This window comes from Neofelis nebulosa, chromosome 10 (genome assembly GCF_028018385.1).
Source record: "Neofelis nebulosa isolate mNeoNeb1 chromosome 10, mNeoNeb1.pri, whole genome shotgun sequence".
Classification (NCBI taxonomy): domain Eukaryota; kingdom Metazoa; phylum Chordata; class Mammalia; order Carnivora; family Felidae; genus Neofelis; species Neofelis nebulosa.
Genome location: NC_080791.1, coordinates 60,693,928 through 60,717,334, shown reverse-complemented (window position 1 = coordinate 60,717,334; position 23,407 = coordinate 60,693,928). Strand labels below are relative to the sequence as shown.

The window sequence follows — 23,407 nt, the reverse complement described above, 5'->3', positions numbered from 1 at the left end:
TTTGCTATTATTGCCTCTCCCTACCCTCTATGCTACTATCCTCAGCCCTAGCTTCTTTCAGAAAATCCTTATTTCCTCAGATCTCATTTTAGCTATTATATTTGATTAGCCTCCTTTGACTATAGGGCTAGGTCTCAACATCCATGTGATCTACATCAATGCTTCTCAAACTTGAATGAGATACATGAGTCCCTTATGTATCTTGAAAAAAATACATATTATGATTCAGTACATCTGATATCCTGCATTTCTCACAAGCTTTCAGGTGATGCTGATGCTATTGGTTCTTTAGTAGCAGAAATCTCTATTAATCTTCCTTCTTTAGAGTAACTATAACACAGTATTGTAACTCCCCACATACTTAATTTTATCCTCCACTAAATTCTTTAACATCTGGAGCAATAGCCATTGTGTTCACTATTATAACCTCAAATCTTGCTCAATAACAGACACATAGTATGCATACACTATTTTCGTAATGATAAATGAATGCATGAAGAATGTTGATGGAAGTGTGTATAAAACATGGTGGGGGGGCGCCTGGGTGGCGCAGTCGGTTGGGCGTCCGACTTCAGCCAGGTCACGATCTCGCGGTCGGTGGGTTCGAGCCCCGCGTCAGGCTCTGGGCTGATGGCTCAGAGCCTGGAGCCTGTTTCCAATTCTGTGTCTCCCTCTCTCTCTGCCCCTCCCCCGTTCATGCTCTGTCTCTCTCTGTCCCAAAAATAAATAAATGTTGAAAAAAAAAATTAAAAAAAAAAATAAAAATAAAAATAAAAAAAAAAACATGGTGGGAGCAGAAAAGAGTGGGATAAATAGGAATAATAGAAATAGCCAGAAGAAGGTGATAGAGGAAAGAAAGAGCTACATTTATTTATTGACTAAAATTGAATCATTAATGTTGGCCATATCCACAGGGTAGAACTACTAATAATTCAACATGGCTGAATCCAGGAGAAGAGAATGAAACTTTCACCAGACCATGGAGGGCCAGTAGGAGTCGTAGGAGCTTCATATTTTTGGTAAATAGCAAACAGATCATTTCTAAACACAAATACTGATGCAGCAACCAGTGTTTGTTATTATTGTTATTCTTTCCTTGCTTTTTAAATTTGTTTCTATAATTTGGATACATTAACCCTAGATTACCTGATTTGTCTCTGGCCTTTTGTTCCTGTCTCAGACTGTTTCTTTCAGAACCTACACTGCTTACTGCTTCAGGAAACTTCCAGCCCTGAATTCTTCTTTCCCATTTCCTGATTTAGGATGACCATCCATATCAGCTACTTCATGTGTGAATTTTAAAGCTTGTATCCTGTGACTGGAGAAAATGCTTTACTTATTTCTATGTGATTGAGAATTTTTGTTACCTATATTTTTACTACTATGAATAATATCACAATAAATATTCCTCTCTATAAAGCATTGTCCATATCTCTATTTTTTCTTTGGATAAATTTCTAGGAAGAGAATCTTATGGACATTGTAAGCCAACAATATACTGGAAAATACACTTTCACAAAGTTCTACTGTAAAACAGTATTTAGTCCATGATAACACAACAATATAACACTGTGTATTATAAGTTTTTTATAAAACTTTGCAAATAAAAATTTGCTAATTTGACAGGCAAGAATATTTTACTACTTACTGTAGTAAATACATTGGCACTCAATAAGTAATATTTATTGCAAGTCCTTATGGCAATTTTTTTGTTTCTAATTCTGCTCTTCCTATTTGGATTAACAAGTTGGGAAAACATTTATATGCAGTAATGATGTCACAGACTGTGGTATTTCCCAGGTTCAATGGTATTGATATTGATATATTGATAACTACATACTCCTGGGGCTATGTGACTTCATTGAGAGGCATTCTGCTCAGACTTTTGGAAGGCTGAACTGAATAACCAGCTACTGTTCTGCTGGACTGGTGCAAGTGTAGGACAGCGAGATGGACCATACTTTGAAAATAGGTGTACAGGCGCGGCTTTGCGGGGGCCGGGCGCGCAGGACGCACTGGCCCGCGGGGCCGGGGGGTGGTGCGCGCGGCCGGGCGGGCGTTCATTCATTCGCTGTGCGTTTCTCCCTCTGTGCCCCAATCTGTTCCCCCTCCCCCGGGCTCCGTCCCTGCCCCGGCTTCCCCTCCTACACTTCCTCCTTCCAGTCTCTTTCACTTTCCCTCCCTCTTCTTTCCTCCCTCACTTCCTCTCGCCCGACACCCTTCTTTCCTTTATTTGTTGATTCGCCGCGCACTTAGAAGGCCGCTCAGGCACTTGGAAAGAAACCGTAAATCACACAGGATCCCTAGTGTCATGGAAAACTCCTTCGTTCGATGCAAGTGACTGTTGGGCAGCCTCTCTGTGCCTGGCCCTGTGCTCCGTGGGGAGCGGGGCACACGCGGCGCCTGCCCGTGAGAAGTCACAGTCTGGCCAGGAGTCAAGGGTACCCAAGGAATCACAGGTGTAAATGCACCATCACCTGGCCCGCAGAGTAGCAGAAGAGAAAGTACAGGGAGGAAAAAAAAAAAAAAAGAAAATAGGTGTACAATGTGTGCCAGTGCTCTAACAGCAGGCACAACAGTTCCATGTGCATGCACCAAGCTCTGGCTCAGAATATACTATAATGTTATTATAACACTATTGCTATAAGAAAAAATAACATTCTTTTGGCCAGGGGATACATAAACATAAACATTCCCAAGTAGTTTCTGAGACTGATCGGAAGTCTCACGTAGTTTCTTGGAACTCCCAAGTAGTTTCTGAGACTGATCGTCAATGCCCTAGAATTTGCCCAGCCTGGTGGAGAAAATGTTTCCAATGATCTCAAGAAGTTCAATGTGAGGAGATATAAAAGACTAACCTTCATACACAAAATACAAGCACACACAGGTGACAACATGTTAAAATCCAGTCTGGCACATACACATGCACACATGCTGTTAGGTTTAGAGCAATCTGAATTGGAATTAGTAGTCGATGAATGGTCATGTAAAGATTCTCTAGGGAATGAGTTTTAAAACCTGAAAGGGTCTCCAGTAGCCCAAGCTTTTAATAGTGGTTGTGACACTTATTAACTGAGAGACCCAAGTAAGTTGCTTAAATTCTCTAATCTTTGGTAACTGTATAAATCAAAGTAATAATGGATTCTTCCATCAAATTTATTATCTTACAGTTGTGCAGACTGGAAGACTGACATGAGTCTCACGGAGCTAAAATCAAGGCATCAGCAGGACTAAATTCTAGAGTGCATATGGGAGAATCAATACCCTTGCCTTTTCTCCTTCTAGAGACTGCCCACATTCCTTGGCTCATGGTCTCCCTCCCTCTGCCATCTTCAACGCCAGCAATAGTGGATCAAGTCCTTCTAATGCTGCCACCTCTCTGGTTCTCCACTTTTAAGGAATCTTGTGATTAGAATGAACCCACCAAGATAATCTAGGATAATGTCCTCATCTCATCTCTTCAACTTTAATCACATCTGCAAAATCCCTTCTGCCATGTAAAGGTAATGTATTCACAGGTTCCAGGCATTAGGCGATGGATATCTTTGGGGGCCATTATTTTTTCTACCACAAACATTTCATAATACCTTAGGCAGAGAATGCATAGTAAAATGTTGTTGTTATATTATAAAGAATGAACTATTTCAGGCCAAGATATTGTCTGTGGTGAAACAGACTTGGTAGTAGGAAAAGTTAAGGATAGAAGCAGAGAGAATGGTTAGGAAACTACTGAAATTATCCAAGTGAGAGATATCCAATTATCTGGTGCCTCAGAAGGGGGAGGAAATTTTGGAGGTGATGAAGACTGATTACATTCCAGTTATAGTTTCAAAAGTATTAGGATTTGCAGGTTTATATGCAGAGTGTAAGAGACAGAAATCAAGGATGGAGTCTAAGACCCATATGCTCTAGAGTGGTCCAGAAAAGGTGGGAACATCTGAGAATCTAAAGGGACCATAAGTAGAGAAGACAGACAGCCTATAGCAATCTGCAGGTACTCTATTTATTCAAGACTAAAGAGGGCAAATGTCACCTCATATCAGATTGCATCACTGGCCAGATCCATCACCCACATACTCAAATTCCTTGGTACAATCTAAGATCCACAAAATTTAAACACAAGTGGGAAGAAACCCAAATTACTGTTGTTAGTTTCCTTCCAGCTAGTAGGCTGGGACTCTAAACAGAAAATAGATTGAATTATGAAAAAGAAAATTATTTATTTTCTGCACACACAATTGTAGACTGAGATTTCTACCTATGATATTCTCCAAGCACTTGGTTCATGCCTCTACGATAACATTATCATTGATTATCAGTATTGGTAATTATCAGTTAACTGTGTATTTGTAAACTAAACTAAGAGCCCCTGGACACTAAGAACTATGTTGTATTCCCCCCCTTTTTTAAATCTCTGGCACTTAGCATGATGTTTGGAATATAGGACACTCTTATGCAATATTATCTGGCATGTATGTATACGTGAGTAAATTATGTTTTCTCCTACTTGTAAGAGAGAGTCTGCTAAGAAGCACAGGTAGGCTTATGAAACAGAACTGCCACGAATAGCAATATATGCTAAGAAGTTATGGAGAGGAGTGTGATTTACACTCACCAGAGGAGATGACTTTTAGTGAGTTAGTATACTTTTTAGAATCCTCTTCAGAGTGACTGCCCATGGGCATGGATTTCTTCTTACAGTGATGATAATTTTCTAAAATTAGACCATGATGATGCTTATGGTACAACTCTGTGAATTTACTATGAACTATTGAATTTGTACGTTTTAAACGGGCGAATTTTATGATCTGTGAATTATATCTCAAAATTGTTTCTACAAAAAACACTTCAATAAAAGGGCACAAGGAAAAAAATTACATCAGCCTAAAAAGCACATAGTCACAATAAGTAATTGCATAATGGAACAGACAAAGACTGTATAAGGCAAAAGAAGTCTTCTGGGAACCACCACACCCTGGAGACACAGTGAGTGACACCACTGCCAGGAAGAGACCTCTCAGCTCTGGCCCTGTCTCTATCCAGGCTGGAACAAGTCTTCTCATAAACTTGGTCCTCCCCCGGAATCTAAAGCCTCCTCAGCTTTCTGAGCCTAAAAGAGACCAGCAAAACTGCTGTAGAAACTCTGTAAGTAAAACCATTTTGTTCGATGAAAACGTTTGACTGTAGGCAAGCTGAACTTTCTTATCCACAGGAAGAATTTCCTCACAATGTGCAGAATTACATTAGATAGTGAGATGGTGGGCTGATATGGACAGTAGAATTTATAGAATTATTTACTCTCAGGAAACCTGCAAAGAAGGGGCATTTTGTTCTGCCCAGCGTACGTTGGATAGCCTGTGGTTTGTTAAGCAAATGGCTCTATTAGAGTGCTTATATGTTTATCATGGTTAGTGGTTTGGTGCTTGAGAAAAACAAAGAGGTTGTCAGGAGTTGAAAAGTCATTTCTAAGCCCAATTATTCCTACTAAAAATTTTTTAAAAGTACCAATTTTGAACACCTACTGCATGCCAAGCACAGTATTAGGCACTGTATACAGTCTACCTTCTAGATGGAGAAACTGGATCAAAGAAAGTTTATACTACTTGTACACAAAACAATAGTTTTCAGGAGCAGGAGTGTTGAAGTTTTTTTTTTAATTGGGTTTAAAACCCCAAGTCTGACATTCATTAGCTGTGTGTGATTCTGAATATGTTTCATAACCCCTCTGATACTCAGTTATCAGGAAAAGGGAATCAAAGTGAATTTAATAATACTTGCCAAATGATGTTGTAGTAAGAATTGAAAGAATGTTTCTCAAGTGCTTAGCTCTGCAACATTCACAAAATAAGTTCTAAGAAATGGTAGCTGCTGTTATGAGTAATTTTTTTTATTATTATTGCTATAAAGAGTCTTAAAAGTAGTTATGTTTAAGCAAGGATCTGAACCGAGATCAGTCACATGCTACAGTGATGCCATGAGCAATGGCTTGGACAATATTGATAATGCTATATGGTCTGTTTCAGCAGCTAAAGACATAGCCACAAGCTATAGCTCACAACAGTACAATGAAATAAGAGCATCACTGTGATCTGAGAGGGCAGGAAAATTAAGAGACTATAGCTTATATCTCACATGTGAAAAGGAAGGTTGTACATGGATTGGAGAGGATGGATTAAACAGATTCCAGGGTGATGGCAGCATGAAGAGTTGTTTGGGGGAATTTTGGTACCTCTCCCTAATAATATCTATTAGTCCCCCTTTATTCTTTGATATGAACAGATAAGTTTTCCAGTTAAGAAAAACACAATGAAATGCAACTTCAAGTACCCACTACAAACCACATTGCTATTACTTAGCCTTCAAACATAAACCTCCTCATTCTCCAGCTTTTGACATTTTAGAAGTAAAATCAATAAATATTTTAAAAACATTTGCACATAGGGGGATGAGAGGGAGAAGATTGTGTGTGTGTGTATGAAGGCAGTAACTCTGATTAGATTATTTGTTCGAGTTTGATGTCATTTACTGATAAATGAGGCAGAAGAGAGAGCACCATGTTTGGAATGGGGAAAGGAATGAGTTCTGTTTGGCTCATATTGAGGTGGAAGTGTCTGAGAGATAATGGGTGGGGTATGCCTCAAGGGTAGATAAAGTAGTTTATTCACCTTTTATTCACTGGCACTTAGCAGAGAGCTTTGACTTGTTCTCCAAACTGCTGCCTGTTAGTTTTCCCAAAACGCCTATTTGATCATCTCACTCTAGTTCCATGATTCATTACTGCCTTCGAATTTCAGCCCAGACATTTTACCATGGCTTCAAAGATCCTGTTAACTTTTGAACTATAGAACTCAGGAAAAGCTATAATTAGATTTCAGATTTACGCATCATCTGGATATAAGTGCTATTTATAGCCTTGGGAAAAACTAAGATATTCCAAAGAGAGAATACTGGACAGCAAGAAAAGAACAGGGGTTTCTTGAAAGAAAAAGACTCCTAAAGAACAACTGAAAAGACAAAGAACAAAACCACTGTTTGATAAACAGATTTTTAAAAAACCTACAGAATTACTATCATTGAAGCTAATGAAGGAGCATTTCAAAGAAAAGTTGCCAAAAACTGTGAAAATTTGAGATGAGGGAGAGGAAAACAAATCTGAAAATAAACATTTGGACCTGATATTTAGAAAGTCATTGGTGGAAACCAATTTGACAATAAATTTCATATATTAAAAAAAAAAATAGAAAGTCATTGGTGACATAAGTTGGAGAATTTCCTGAGTCACTGGAGAAAGAACCCAGATTGTCACTGAATGTGAAGGAAAAATAAAGCCAGGCAGATGGTCCTTCAAAGAACATTTTTGTCATTGCAAAATGTAAGGCAGTAACTTGAGGGAGAAACAAGGTTTGTGTTTTATTTCACTTACTAGCAAAGCACAGTGGCCAACTGTGAAAGATGGTCAATATATCTTAGTTGAATTGAATGTGTTGAAAATATCTATATAAATGTGTGGGAAGTTTTCATTAATGGTTTGGGGTATAAGTTGAGTATTGAAGTGAAGCTGCATAAAAGGAGCCAATGGTACTACTGAAGGTACTAAAGAAGGAAAGGAATTTTCTCGGAGTTAAGGGAGAAGAAATGAAGAATGATTTGTTTACTTATTCATAAAATATTTGGAAATGCCTAGCTCTTGATGCTCTGCAACTAAAACCGAAGTTCCTTCTCCTATCTGTGGAATGCAAGATATTCATGTCCTGGCCCTGTGAATTTCTCTAGCTTGTCTCCCATGTCACCTGGATCATTTTTAAGTCTCCAGAATTTTAATTTTCTTGTAGTTGTCCAACAAACTTTCTGTGCTATTATTTCATTCAGTTTCTGTTCATGTTGTTATGTATGTCAAGAACACCCTTTTCCTCATTTTCATCCTTATAAACTTACATTCATCCATCAAAACTTCACACAATTATAATTCATCTTCTTGGTTAAGAGTTCTTGGAATAAATTCCTCTTGACACACACAGACACATTCATGTATATGCACACTCAGAATCTGTCACTCCACACTATTCTGTCTTATCACTTAGAAATACCTTATCCTGTCTACTCTACAGCTAGTGGTATTTCTTTGACTCCTCCTATTATGCAGTGTGCCTACTACAGTGCCTGGCACGTAGTATGTGTTCAAAACTGGTAAGTTTTCATTTTCACAGGAGTCACTGGGCTCTTATTAAAGATAAAGTTTTCAGCCTTAAGAAGATGAGATGTTGACAACCTCTCTGGTTTTCTCAGGCACTAAACCACTGTTATTTTTCTTGCTTCATATCCTTAGTGCTAAAACAATACCCAGTGAGCTCCCAGTTTGATACTATAATGAACTAAGTGTTGATGATGGTTGATCAAGAGCTTAAATGGAGTTGTTGGCTATGAAAAGGAATAAGGAATCTTCTGTGTCTACACCCAGCATGGATGAGGAGAGGGTACAGGAAGACCAGCTGTAGAGCAATGGAAAGGAAGGGATTTGAGGGAGTTCTCTTCCCTCTGCCAGACTCAGCTCAGATTAGTTCAGCCTATACTTTATGTTCTTATTCTGATCTCTCAACAAGAAAGGGAAGGGGAAAAACTGACAAGAAGAACAAAAATGTTCAATGAATAAATTGTTTGAATTAATAAAATAATGTAAAGTGAGCCATGGAGAAATAATGAAGAAAGAGAAATTATTCAGATAGCAATTTTTAAAAATGAACTCTTGGAGTGCCTGGGTGGCTCAGTCAGTTGAGTGTCCGACTTCAGCTCAGGTCATGATCTCACAGTTAGTTCGAGCCCCACACTGGGCTCTGTGCTGACAGCTCAGAGCCTGGAGCCTGCTTTGGATTCTGTGTCTCCCTCTTTCTCTGCCCCTCCCCCATTCACGCTCTGTCTTTCTCCTTCTCTCAAAAATAAATAAACATTTAAAAATTTTAAAAAAAAGATCTCTTATAAAATTTCCTGGAACTCAATAACAAAAGTTACAACTCAAACATTGCATGTCATAGTAATAATCATCATAAAAGTCTTCGTAATAGCCAGACTTGAGTGACACATATGGAGGTGTTCTGCACCTCCATAACCCTCTTTGTTATTCACCACTATACACTAGATGGTGAAGCTATTTATCAACAGTGCTATTATTTCTCCCTCATTGATTTTAAATTCTTTAAGAGAGGTTTTGTTGGTTTCTAACACCACACTATGCATAAAGTAGGTGCTCAGTTAATGTCCCTGAGAGTGTAAGTCATGAGCAAAGAGATATTATAGATTCATTCTGGCTCAACACTTCCACATATACCATTCTAAAAGCTTTGATTGAACACTTCCTTTCTACTTACAGAAAGCATAGCAATCTTTCAATCACTTATTTTCCTGAGAAGCCTTCTCCAGATACCCCAAACCTTTTATACACAATTGAACTGTTCCCTTTTTCATAATTACCCTAGCTCCCATGGACCCTAGGAAGTTGCTAATGTCAAAAACTGAGACCTGCGTTCTGGAAATTAATAGTAAATACACAGGTCAAGGACTTGTGGAAAATGAGATAATAATAATAATAATAATAATAATTTAAAATAAAATGATCACAAGTACTATTCATTTAACAAGTAGATTTTTAGATTGCCATTCTGATCAATACATATTTTTTAAAAGCTAAATAGAGTTACTTAGAATGTTTTTCAGAAATCAATGTATTTACGAAAAGTGCTAATAGAATTTGTTAAACCACAAATTTGGTAAACTTGTTAACTTTCAAAATTTCACAATTAACTGAAATGCATGCCAGGTGAACAAATCTGTATCCATTTCACTTCTGTGTAATGTTGGTTGTATCATGACACTCAATAAACAGTCATTGGAAGCAGTGTCAAAAAAAAAAATGTTCCCTTTCTTTTTTTTTTTTCATTATTTTTTTTTAATTTTTTTTTTAACGTTTATTTATTTTTGGGACAGAGAGAGACAGAGCATGAACGGGGGAGGGACAGAGAGAGGGAGACACAGAATCGGAAGCAGGCTCCAGGCTCTGAGCCATCAGCCCAGAGCCCAACGGCGGGGCTCGAACTCACGAACCGTGAGATCGTGACCTGAGCCAAAGTCGGACGCTCAACCGACTGAGCCACCCAGGCGCCCCAAAATGTCCCCTTTCTTAATGAATATTCCCTTTCTGTCAACTTTTATTTCTATTAAGAGGTTGTATAATACATTTCTGACAGTGATTTCATTCGTTCCCTGAGGATATTCTCATGACTCTAAACTGTAGTCTAAAGTTATAGTTCACTTTTTGGGTCAATTCATGTAACTTAGCATTTCTTTTTCCTCTAATTTTTCATTGATCTCAATTTTAAAAAGTTCCCAATTTTTAAAACTAAGATTTCTTTAGGGAATCCTTGAGGCACTTTATCTGGGTGAACTTGAGTGGTTGGGAAACACTTAGGTTCCCCTGACAACCAGTTACCTTACTGATTGAACCCTCTCCAGTCATAGCCCTAATGTCTGTTTTCCCAAGACCCCCTCTTCCAACTCATACATGCCCATCTGACTAGCCTGCAATTCTGTACTCAATGAAAAAAGAAATGCAATGTTCACAGTAAAGTTATATCTTTTCTTCCAAAGCAAAATAGTAAAATTCTATTAAATATCTCCTGAGAAGTATGTCTTAACAGAATGTAAAACAGCTAGTCTTCAGGCAGATTGAAGAGAGAAATATATTTGAATAAGGCAGCATGCTATACCATATGGGGGGCAGAGGCCTCTGTCTCTATGGTGGTAGATCTGTGTTCTAACTCCATTACCCAAATGAAACACCAGATGTTATACTGCAAGTGTCAATTTAAAGATTAGATACCATAGATATCTGCACATGACTGCACCCAGTGCCTAAGCCATTTATTATTATTTCATATGTGTTGCTTTGTATCATAACCATCTCTTTCTCAATATTTTCTGGCTTCCCAAATTGTAAGCTTATCTGTTTCCTATACTTAAGGCTGATGTACTATTGTTGTTCCAACAGTCCCAGTCTATTTTTCTCTGATGCCAACTACACAGAAAAACTAAACTGCTACCTCTTTATCACATTTGGAAGTCCAGAAAGGATGAAATATTATTGACCTATGTTTAGTAGGGTGTCTTCACTTAGTCTAGTCATCTCTGGCTAGACAAGTGAGGGAAAGGGTCACATAGTATAAACATAACTACCAACAAAGGGTTCCAGGACATAAAATGATGGTCTGGGACACATACAAGAATGATACCTACTACAGAAGTTGAAATCTTACAATTCCTTTATTAATTTAAGTGAGTAATTCACTTTTATATAGTATATAAATATTCATCTTTGGTTTGTTTTTGATTGATAACATTATTTATAATTAGATTAATACAAAAAATATAGTTGTTGTTGTTTCAGAGTTTCATCTTGGAACTCTGTATTTTTAATCCAGCATGTCAAACTTCCAGAATATCACATCTACATCCATCACTTTCCTGCTAACTGGTGTTCCTGGGCTGGAAGTCTTCCACACCTGGATCTCCATTCCTTTCTGCTTTCTCTACATAACTGCCCTCTCAGGAAATAGCCTGATTCTCTTTGCCATTGTCACTCAGCCCAGCCTCCACGAGCCCATGTATTATTTCCTCTCCATGCTGTCCACCACTGACCTCGGCCTGTCCATATCTACCCTGATCACCATGTTGGGTATATTCTGGTTTGATGCCAGGGAGATCAGCTTTAATGCCTTCTTGTCACAGATGTTCTATATTAAACTCTTCACTGTCATGGAATCTTCAGTGTTGTTGGCCATGACCTTTGATCGTTTTGTGGCCATCTCTAATCCACTCAGGTATGCCACCATTTTAACTGATTCCAGAATAGCTCAAAGTGGAGTGGCAACTGTCATCAGGTGGACACTAATGCTAACACCAATGGTAGCTCTTCTTAAAAGACTGTCCTTCTGCCACAGCCATGTGCTCCACCACTCCTACTGCTTCCACCCTGATGTGATGAAGCTCTCGTGCACAAACACTAGGATCAACAATGCAGTTGGGTTGACTACCATGATCTCTACTGTTGGTGTTGACTCAATCCTCATCCTCCTTTCTTACATTTTGATTATTAAGACTGTCCTCAGCATTGCATCCCCAGAAGAGAGGAAGAAAGCCTTCAGCACATGTATTTCCCATATTGGGACTGCTGCTATTTTCTATTTTCCATTGATCAGTCTGTCCTTTGTTCACAGTTTTGGGAAATGAGCCCCAGCCTATGTTCATACAATGATTGCTAACACCTACCTCCTGATCCCTCCTGTAATGAACTCCTTCATCTATAGTGTGAAGACCAAACGGATACAAAGAGCTATGATAAAAATTCTCCATTCCAAAGATACATAGAATCATAGAATTCTAGTGGTCTACGTTATGAATTTAAAAACAAAACTTGTGATCATGAAACAAAAATTTAAAATTAAATCTGGAATATATGTAAAACATCAGCTACCTTGACCCTTTATTTTACAGATGAGGAGACAGAGACTTGAAGATAGAAAGGATGAATAGTGTAAAGTCCTAAGTCTAGAATTTCTCCTACCCACCACTGTTTGTTCTAAACTGTTTATCCTGCCAACAGACTATATCTTCTTACTTGGTCCTCTTTATAGCAGTTAGAATGACACATTATGAGAAAGCCACTCCTTTATGAGAAATAGGTAGTATTTTCTTAACTGTAATAATAATTTTTACTAACAGGGGCGCCTGGGTGACTCAGTCAGTTAAGCGATTGACTCTTGCTTTCAGCTCAGGTCATGATCTTGCAATTACTGAGTTCAAGCCCCACATCAGGCTCTGTACTGACAGTGCACAGCCTGCTTGTGACTCTCTCTCTCCCTCTCTCTCTCTCTCTCTCTCTCTGCCCCTCCCCCACTCTCTCTCTCTCTAATAAACTTAAAAAAATAATTTTTACTAACATTATTTCTTTTGACTAGTCATGGTTCTTAGTGTTTTTTTACATTTATTAACACATCTAAAACAATATTATAAGGTAGTTATTTCTTTGATCAATGAAAAAACTGAGGCACAAAAATGTTAAGTTACTTGCTTAAACATCTCATAAACAACAGAGCATACTTCACATGCATGCAAACTGACTCCAGGGTCCCCAACACTCCTAACTTCAACTATATTTTTACCTATAATAATATAATACATATATAATTATATATACACATACATATGATTATATTATATATATTGTATATATATAATATACACATATTATATATATATAATATATATATATATATATTATATATATATATGAGTCCATGTAATTTGCATTTGGGTGACATAAAGAAGCAAAACAAATAAACAGACAAATAACAAACAAAAACCCCCACAACTCTATCCTCTAGAAATTTTCAACCACATTATGGAGAAAAACCCCAAAATAGAATTTTCAAACCTGAAAAGTACAAATGTATTTCTACCCGATTGTTCTTTCCCAACTAAACATATTCCAGAATTTCTCTTTGCTTTCCACCGACTTTCTGCCCCAGCAGAAACTGAAAAATGACTAAGAACTGCAAATGAATTTCACTTTGTATCATTTACTTGGAAATGTTCAATTTGTGGCCATATGCTTAATATAAAGGCTTAATCCAACAAGTTAATTATTTTTTCCAACCTGGGTATGTCCATTAATTCTCAAATATTTACAGCACATGTTTCAATGACACATTGATATCATTCAGTAAAGTTGGCCCCTTAAGGTGGTATCAGTTCCAGTAAGGAAGGAGTAGTCCGTCATATCTACAGGAAGTTTATTAGGTGACAACAGTACTATAATAAAAAGGATGGTGTGAAAATTCTCAGTATGTTTGACAATAACATTTTCAGTCTCAATTATTGTTGGTCTTCACTTCCCTGATCTTTGTATGCTGGAAAGTTCCAGGATTTTGTTCTCAGACCTGATTTTCTCTGTTATATTCCCATTTTTGGTTATCTCATCTAGCATCGTGGCTTTAAATACCATCGACATGCTGGCAAATCCCAAACTAATAGTTATAGTCCAGACTCATATGCTATATATCAGTACTGCTACTAAAATGTTTAACAGTCATCTCAGATTATCATGCCCAAAACCATATCCTAATATTCACATAACCACATCTTCCCTGAGAAATTCTATTTTTCATGTTGCTGATATAGAACTCTTGGAGCTATTTCTGACACCTGTCTGTCTTTCCCACTCCACATCCGAACTATCAGCAAATGCTGATGACTCTTTCTTTCAGATATTCCACATATGGATACCTGGAATCTAGCTTCTTTAAACCACCTCTGATGCTACCACCATGTTCCAAGCCAACATTATCCTGGACCTGAAATATAACAGTCTCCTGGTAGATCTTTCTTCAGCACTTTTGATTTTTTGAAAAAATGTTTACTTATTTACTTTTGAGAGAGACAGCAGAGGAGGGGCAGAGAGAGAGGGAGACAAAGAATCCCAAGCAGGCTCCACACTGTCAGCACAGAGCCTGACTTAGGGTTTGAATTTACAGTGAGATCATGACCTGAGCCAAAATCAAGAGTCAGATGCCTAACCAACTGTGCCACCAGGCACCCCACCACTTTTGCTTTACTATCTATTTTCCCCATGGTAGTTAGAGTGATTTTTTTTCCATTTTTTAATTGTTTTTATTTATTTTTGAGACAGAAACAGACAGAGCATGAGCAGGGGAGGAGCAGAGAGAAGGAGACACAGAATCTGAAGCAGGCTCCAGGCTCTGAGCTATCAGCACAGAGCCCAACGCAGGGCTCAAACTCACAGACTGTGAGATCATGACCTGAGCTGAAGTCGGACGCCCAACTGATTGAGCCACCCAGGTGCCCCTAGAGTGATTTTTTTTTAATTTTAGAGAGAGAGAATGCATAAGCAGGGGAGGGGGACAGAGAGAGAGAGAGAGAGAGAGAGAGAGAGAGAGAGAGAAAGAACCCCAAGCAGGCTCCACACTCACTCAGTGTGGGGCCCAGCACAGGGCTCAATCTCACAACCCTGGGATCATGACCTGAGCCAAAATCCAGAGTCAGGCACTCAACTGACTGAGCTACCCAGGCACCCCTAGAGTGATTATTTTAATACATAAAAAAGATCATACCACTTCCTCTGTTCAACATATCCCAGTGTCTTATCCAGGGAAAATTCACAGTCATTATAATATCTCATGAGGATCTATATGATTTAACTCCCCTGTACCATACCAATTTCATCTCCTACTACTCTCCCCTTTATTCATTCTACTATACCTGCACTAGCCTCCAAATATTTCCTTAAACCCACCAACCATACTTCAACATCGAACTTCTCACTTTCTGTCCTCCCTACTTGGAATGTTCTTCCCCAAACACCCTCATGGCTTACTGCCTCAACTCATGTAGGTCTCTGCCTAAGTTACCTTACTACAGGGCCCTTGACATTAAAAATAACAACAACAACAACACTCATGCAATTCCTGTCTACATTCACTCTCTTCATTACCTATTTTGTTTTTAATCCCTGGTATTCCTCTCCCCCACCAAAATAGTTATTTATTCTCTAGTTTCCCTATTACAAGGTAAGGTCTTTGAGAATAAGAACTTTGTTTCATTCATTCTGTCTTCCAGACTCCAAACTAGGGTCTGCCACATAATAAAATAATAACAACCCTGGATGACCTGGCTCTATTTAGGTCTCAAGCCTCATCACCTGCCCTCTGTTCAGGGCTGCAGGCACAACAAACCACTTGCATTTCTTAGCTGTGATTGCTCTGGGTCACTTACAACCCTTTGCACAAGCTGTTACCTCCCTCTGTAGCACCCTCACTATCTCCCTTCTCCTGACTTAGAATAGAAGTGACTTAATCTCAAAGGCATTTCCTGACTTCTCAAGTCCATCTGGTGTCCTTTCCAGGTGCTTCTGCAGAACTTTGTGCCTCTTTCTCAGGACATCCCTTTTCAGACCCTACTGTAACTACTTCCTCACCATAGATTCTGTGCCCACTTCCTATGACCAGGGACTATGACTCATTCATTCACTGTTGGAAAGAAGTGAAAAAGTTCAGATGATGTACATTTACAGACTTGATATTTATTTGTTTGTGGGGGAAGAGGAAGGGCAACATAGAGAAGAATGATGAGGTACACAGAGTCCTAAAAATCATAATGAGAAGGAACGTCAGTCTAAAAAACCAGATAGCCAAGATGATCATAGTACTTCTACAGTATTTCTCCCCTACCTCATCACTCCCTACATACACACTAACCTATGGACAGTCCCACTATCCAACAATCCTGGAAACTTGGAAGCTTTTATCACTAGGAAGTGGGTAATTTGGACAATTTGGGAATAGGTGGTTTGAAGAGCAAATGTCACCTCTGACCAAGGTAGACAAGCTCATAATGAATTAGAAAAGTTCCTGAAAGCTGAGGTGAGTAGTATACACATAGCTGCTATTGTAGCTACTTGAATTCATACTATAAGTAAAAATCCTTAACTGTCCTATAAAAAGTCCTATAAAGTCCTATATGATCCAATTCCCTATTATCTGATCCTATCTCCCTATTGCTCTCCTCTTTGTTCTCTCTGCTCAGACACACTGGCCTCCTTGTTATTCTAAACTCCCAGATACACTTCTCTCTCAGCTTTGTAGCTTCTGTTCTTCTTCCTCAGATAGCCTTCCTCAGAGATCTCCATGGATATATTTCTCACTCTCTCCAGGCTTCTCCTCAAATGTCTCCATTTTGTGAGATATTCCCCCAACAACTTCATTTAAAATTTCAACTTTCATTTCTGGTGGTCTAGTGGTCCAGGAGCTCAGTGCCTTTTTGTGCATCCCTTCATCCTCTTTCTGAAGAAACTGTTCTCAAACAGTTTTTTCAACTTTCAGGGGCACCTGGGTGGCTCAGTCGGTTAAGCATTGGACTTCTGCTCAGGTCATGATCTTGTGGTCCATGAGTTCGAGCCCCACATCGAGCTCTGGGCTGACAGCTCAGAGCCTGAAGCCTGCTTCAGATCTGTGTCTCCCTCTCTCTCTCTCTGCCCCTCCCGTGCTCATGCTCTGTCTCTCTTTGTCCCTCAAAAATAAATAAATGTTAAATTTTTTTTTAATTTCAACTTTCCACCCTAATATTTACCTATTCTCTTCTTCACTTTTTTTTTTTCTCTTTAGGTAGTCATAAGAAGAAACTATTTAGTTTCACATAATAACCATGTACCATGTGTCCCTCTTACCAGGATGTATAATTCATGAGGGTGGACTTTTAAAAAAGAATTTTGTATATCTTATTACATTGTAGACCCCTGATAAATATTCATTAAATGTGAATGAATAAAGAATCAGCATACCTAGTTCTCCAACCAGTATTATCACGAATAACTCTGCAACCAAGGCAAAGAGCCTTTATCTCATCCATGCCTTACGTGTGCACCTAACACAGATGCAATAGAGTGGCTTCCCTACTTCAAGGTCTATTTCATCAACTGAAAGAAAAGCTGGGAATGAAAATCTGAAGAAGTACACGCCCTTATTTTGACTTATGGAAATTACTGGTTTTGTGTACCCATCTTGGCTTTTAAAGAGGATGTGAACTCCTAGAGCCCAAGGACATAACTATAGATCCATATTGCCTGTCATGTCTAGCCAAGTGGCTAATGAGGAAACGCTCTAACCTCTGTTGTTAACTTGGGAAATTTGAGTTATTTGGAAGAGTGCAGATAGATTGTCTAAAGTCCTATATGTGTAAGTGTGGGAGTGACGGAAGAGTCAGTGCCCTCTTGTGATCACCTCCCCTCATACACACACCTAAAACAGTGGGATGGAACTGGAGAGTGTTATGCTAAGTGAAATAAGTCATACAGAGAAAGACAGGTACCATATGTTTTCACTCTTATGTAGATCCTGAGATCCTGTGACACCCACATGGACATGGAGATACTGTCCCCTGCCTGCCAAGCCCCAGGGGCCTCAGTTCATACTCCCACAGTCTGTCCCCTTGGGACTCCTAGGCAGTGCTATAAATAGGCCTGTGAAAGGGAGAGCCAGCTCCAGCTGCGCTCTCTCTCAGTAGGACTGCATGGTTTTCAAGTGAGTGCACTCTCGCCTGGGGTCAGGAAGCCCAAATTCCTGCCATCCTAAGAGACCTTGAGGACACCATAACTGTCTCATGGAAGGAGGGGAAAGCCCCTTTGTCCAACCCACATCTTCATGGGCCAAGAAGAAATGTCCCAGGGCACTGGCTGACAGTCCAGAAAGGCAAGTAAAAGTGAATGCAACAGCCACATTCAGACCCAAAGAGAAGCTGAAATTGGTCCTAGACAGAGGTCACTTTAGGCAGAAGTCCAGACAACATGGGAGAGAGACATGAGGTATTCTGGGATAGGTAACTGGGGAGACAAGATAATGGTTCAAAGTCTTAGACTGTTACCTGCAAAGCAGAAAAGATGCCCTGCGGAAAGAGGAGTCAGGAAAGGATCCAACTCTGTGGCCAACAGAGACCCTTATATCTGTGGGTACTCACATAGTAACATGTGCAAGAGGCTTTGGGAAAGGGGAAATACATTACTGTGTTCCCCCTACTCCCCCTCCATGACTTTTCCTTCATTTGGGGCCACATTTCTCTTGGAAACCAAGGTCCAATGAGCTGGCCTCCCTCCAGGGAAGTTTCCTTAGCATTACCCATACTTTTCAGCCTGACTTGTTTCGATTTCTGAATCTCCCACCCCAAACTACCTATGATAGATACATAGATGACTGGATGGATACAAGACATAAGCTATCTTTCATCTCATTGAAGGATGCAATTATCTGTCTATGAAAAGGTCTTTTCATTCAGAAGCTTGGGGCTAAGTTTAGGATTTCATATTTGCCAAGGAGAGTAGCTATTATGTCTTTGCATAAGATCTGAGGATAGGGAGAAGAGGAAATAGTGGTCAGAGGTATGAATTTGTGATCTTTGACTTGAGAATTTTGTGACCTTTGACCTGAATTTGTTCTCCCTTGCTTATCCACAATGAGGATAATCCAAGTCACATCTTTTAGTTCCCATTTTATCACACGATATTTTAAGACTGCTGGTCTCCAAACCCTCCCCCTTAAAGCCAAATAAAAGAGAGACTCCCAGTTGCAGTAAGGACTCAGATTAGGAGTGAAGAAGAATCCTGAGAAAATGAACAGGTTTACCTAACTATCACTGATGAAGACACCTGCAGAGTTTCCCAAGATTCAGAGGCCCTACCTCTTGAAGCCAAGCCTTTGGCTTTTTAGAAACAATTAGCTCTAAAAACCAGGGCACCTAGGGAGCCTAGCAGGGGAAAGTGTTTGATGAGGTCAAAGCCCAGGTGTGTGGGTGGGAGGGCAGGGGCAGAGCCAGTGGGAGTCAGGACAGGGCTTCCAAAAGCAAAAAGCTTCCCCTAATATGAATGACTTGTTGGCAGAGGTTCCAAAAAAGACAAAGCTCTAGGAGTGTTAGGACTCAACCTAAGATCTCCTTGGGGTAAGGAATATGGCCTTGGAGGCAGCTGTCTTATGTGGAGAAACACATCAGCCAGGAATAGAGAGAAGAGCCTTCACAAGGGACAATGCCAGGCAGCTAGGATCTGTTGGAGGCCACATACCCTGATCTGCTGGAAGCCAGGACCTTCATCCCCAGATAAGTCAGTGGAGGGAACTACTCCCAAAGGAGTTTCCTTATTTTCCTCAATAGATTGACTTGTGGGCCTCTTTTCCTTAGTGGGTTTTTTTTTTCATTTTTAGAAAATTCCTGTTTTTGTGTTTCTTTCTTCCCTTGCTGGCCTTAGACCTAGGGACCTAAAATCCTGGAAGTCTGAAGGAAAAAAAAAAGCAAAACCCAAAACCTATCCCCATTGTCTTGGTATACCCATTAATCCCTTCTCTAATTCCTACTTAATGTTTAAAAACAAAAGGATCATTTCTCTTCTCCTCCCATGCATTAAATGCACACTTTATGCTAACACTCATCCCAAAATTCTAATAATTTTGTTACTTGTCTATCTTCCACCATAGACAAGGCATCTGAAGGGCAAAAGATGTGTCTTTTATCTCTGTGTCATGAGCATCTAGAAAATTGCCTTGTACATAGTAGATCATATAAGTAGATGTTTATAAAAATGAATGAACAATTGAAGGAAAGGAAGGGAAGGAGAACACACCTGTAAAGGGGTTCCCAATAGGATATCTGTTAACACGTATCTGAGAAAAGGACCACCCAGTATCCAGACAATGAAGGTGTGGGCCAGGAGTTTGAAGGAATTTGGAAAGGATACATTTTGGGATAAGCATTGTTCTCCCCAGGTTCCCTTTAAAAAATGTAAACGGACCTTGGGAATAGTAACTGATAAATGAATTTTTTTATGTTTATTTATTTTTGAGAGAGAAAGCACGAATAGGACAGGGACAGAGAGAAAGGGAAACAGAGGATCAAAAGCAGACTCTCCACTGACAACAGTGAGCCTGATGTGGGATTCGAAATCGCCAACTATGAGATCATGACCTGAGCCAAAGTCAAACGCTCAACCAACTGAGCCACCTCAGGCTCCCTGATAAATGAATTTTAACTACCATTTTCCCTTTGGAAGAGGACTTTAGAGCTTATGAAAGAGTGTAAATGGCTTGGAAGAGTGGGAGGAGACAGTAGGAGAGGGAGAGCTGAGAAACATTCAGTTTCCAGGATTCCAGGGCTGGCCTCTCTGATTGTGCTCCATGTCCTTGCAGGCTAGCTGGCTGCCAGTGTGACCTCACCCTCTCCAGTGCCCCCTACTCGGTGCCAGCTATGAGTTCCTGCAACTTCACACATGCCACCTTTGTACTCATTGGTATCCCCGGATTAGAAGAAGCCCATTTCTGGATCGGCTTCCCCCTGCTTTCAATGTATGCCGTAGCAGTGTTTGGAAACTGCATCGTGGTGTTCATCGTAAGGACGGAGCGCAGCCTGCATGCTCCCATGTACCTCTTTCTCTGCATGTTGGCAGCCATTGACCTGGCATTGTCCACATCCACCATGCCCAAGATCCTTGCCCTCTTCTGGTTTGATTCCCGGGAGATTACCTATGATGCCTGCATTGCCCAGATGTTTTTTATTCATGCCCTCTCAGCTATTGAGTCCACCATCCTTCTGGCCATGGCCTTTGACCGTTATATAGCCATCTGTCACCCACTACGCCACGCAGCAGTACTCAACAATACAGTAACAGCCCAGATTGGCATGGTGGCCGTGGTCCGTGGATCCCTCTTCTTTATCCCACTGCCTCTGCTCATCAAGCGGCTGGCCTTCTGCCACTCCAATGTGCTCTCACACTCCTATTGCGTGCACCAGGATATGATGAAGTTGGCCTATGCAGACACATTGCCCAATGAGGTCTATGGTCTTACTGCCATTCTGCTGGTTATGGGCGTGGATGTCCTCTTCATCTCCTTGTCCTATTTTCTGATTATACGAACAGTTCTACAACTGCCTTCCAAGTCAGAGCGGGCCAAGGCTTTTGGAACCTGTATGTCACACATTGGTGTGGTTTTAGCCTTCTATGTTCCTCTCATTGGACTCTCAGTGGTTCACCGTTTTGGAAAGAGCCTTGACCCCATCGTGCATGTTCTTATGGGTGATGTCTATCTATTTCTGCCTCCTGTGATCAACCCCATCATCTATGGTGCCAAGACCAAAAAGATCAGAACTCGGATGCTAGCTATGTTCAAGATCAGCTGTGACAAGGACCCTCAGGCTGTGGGAAGCAGGTGATCTTTACCACTTTCCCTTATCCTTAGTGGTTTGACATAATGATTTCATAATACTAGCTTATTTCTAGTTGCCTATTTAATGATTTTTCCTGCTGTGGCCTCCAAATGCTACCTCTGCTTGGGATGAAAGTTTGGAGGCTACCATGATTTCCTTTCATAGGAAATTAGTTTTTATTAATGAAAATTCACAATTTTGGAATATAAATTCTTGAGCATCACAGCTGATGGTATAATTGGCAATATGTAGCAAGAAATTTTTAAAACTTACATGCTTTAATGCTTTCTCACTTTTGGAAATTTATCCTAACAAAATATCCCTAAATGCTGAAAGCAGTTTTTCATAAAATACATTGGCTACACCACTATTAATCATATACTAAAGATCACAGGATATAATATATAAAAGTAAGGAATAGTAAATTTGAGTATGGTCCATTTATTTAATGAAATATATGTGGAACAATCCATATTAAAAGAATATTATGTGACCTTTAAAGACTCTGCTATAAAATGAAACATGCATATAATGTTAAAAATAAAATAAAAAGGACACATGATTGAAATTAACTTGAAAAGCAATCTATGCCTTCAAGGAAATGTGCTCAAATTAGTGACTCATTTTAGTTTTGACTTTCTAAATTTATTTATTATGGATGTCTTGTTTAAATGATATGTGTAACTTTCAAAATGAAGAAAATGAAACTGATAATTTACACAAACCTAAGCTTGTCAAAGACCTCATTGTTGGTTTACTATGCAATATCTGAAAATTTATCTAAGCCCTACACAATAATGCCAATGAACATGTCTTAAGTGCTTACCATGTTCTAGGCACTATACTAACTGCTTTAGAGATTTTATCTGATCTTCACAACAATTTTGGGGGCTAGGTACCATTTTTGTCCCATTACAAGTGAGAGAAATGAGCTTTTCATTAACAAGATAACTAAGTCATACAGTTTGTGGGTGCTGTGCCAAGATTTGAAATTGAGTTTGATAACCAAATATAGTTACTTAATTTCCACATTATATTGCTTCCTGTTTAATATATTCCATTTATTTCTTCAGCCTGTGCAAATCCTGTTTTCTCTCTGCTGTGTGTCTTCTAAGATGAGTGACTTTGTGTTGAGAGATAACCCTGCCCTCATGAGCAACAAATCCAGATTGCTCTTCGTGATTTATAGTCACCTTTCATGTTCTACAGCCTGTTTCTTTCCAGATTAAGGGAGAGTATTTTTGTCTACTTATAGATTACATCTTCTCACCCATATCTCCCTTTTGTCAGTATATCCTGTATCTTTTAAACATTTCATATGTATGGGTTTTAACTTAAGTATAAGACAATAAAATTTTATTTTAAATTTTGCTAAGTGTTATGCCTACTGTTTTTATATTTATAGAATCCTATAAACTCAGATTTGAAGATGCAGGAGATTCTCTAGTCTACTTTCCTAGTCTACCACAGGTATTGTTTGTACAACTGTGAAGATGCTGAATGCATCTTTTCTCAAGGTGGGATATTTCCATTTTATGGTTGAAATCAGATCTGATGAGAAGCTGAAATGTGACTACAATCATTGGGTCTCTTAGTAGCTTCACTG

At 39.4% G+C, this 23,407-nt stretch overlaps 2 protein-coding genes across 2 annotated transcripts; both read left to right on the top strand.

Annotated features, from left to right (window-relative positions):
• Positions 1 to 4,977: 4,977 nt before the first annotated feature.
• Positions 4,978 to 23,171, top strand: LOC131487336 (olfactory receptor 51E2). Its single transcript, XM_058687967.1, has 2 exons — positions 4,978 to 5,145; positions 20,787 to 23,171. Exon 2 carries the CDS (start codon positions 20,845 to 20,847, stop codon positions 21,805 to 21,807), a length of 963 nt encoding a protein of 320 aa, XP_058543950.1. The 5' UTR covers positions 4,978 to 5,145; positions 20,787 to 20,844; the 3' UTR covers positions 21,808 to 23,171.
• LOC131487337 (olfactory receptor 51F2) lies at positions 11,470 to 12,624 on the top strand. Its single transcript, XM_058687968.1, is given in 1 exon segment — positions 11,470 to 12,624. A coding segment is annotated over 1 exon segment (945 nt). The 3' UTR covers positions 12,415 to 12,624.
• Positions 23,172 to 23,407: the final 236 nt, after the last annotated feature.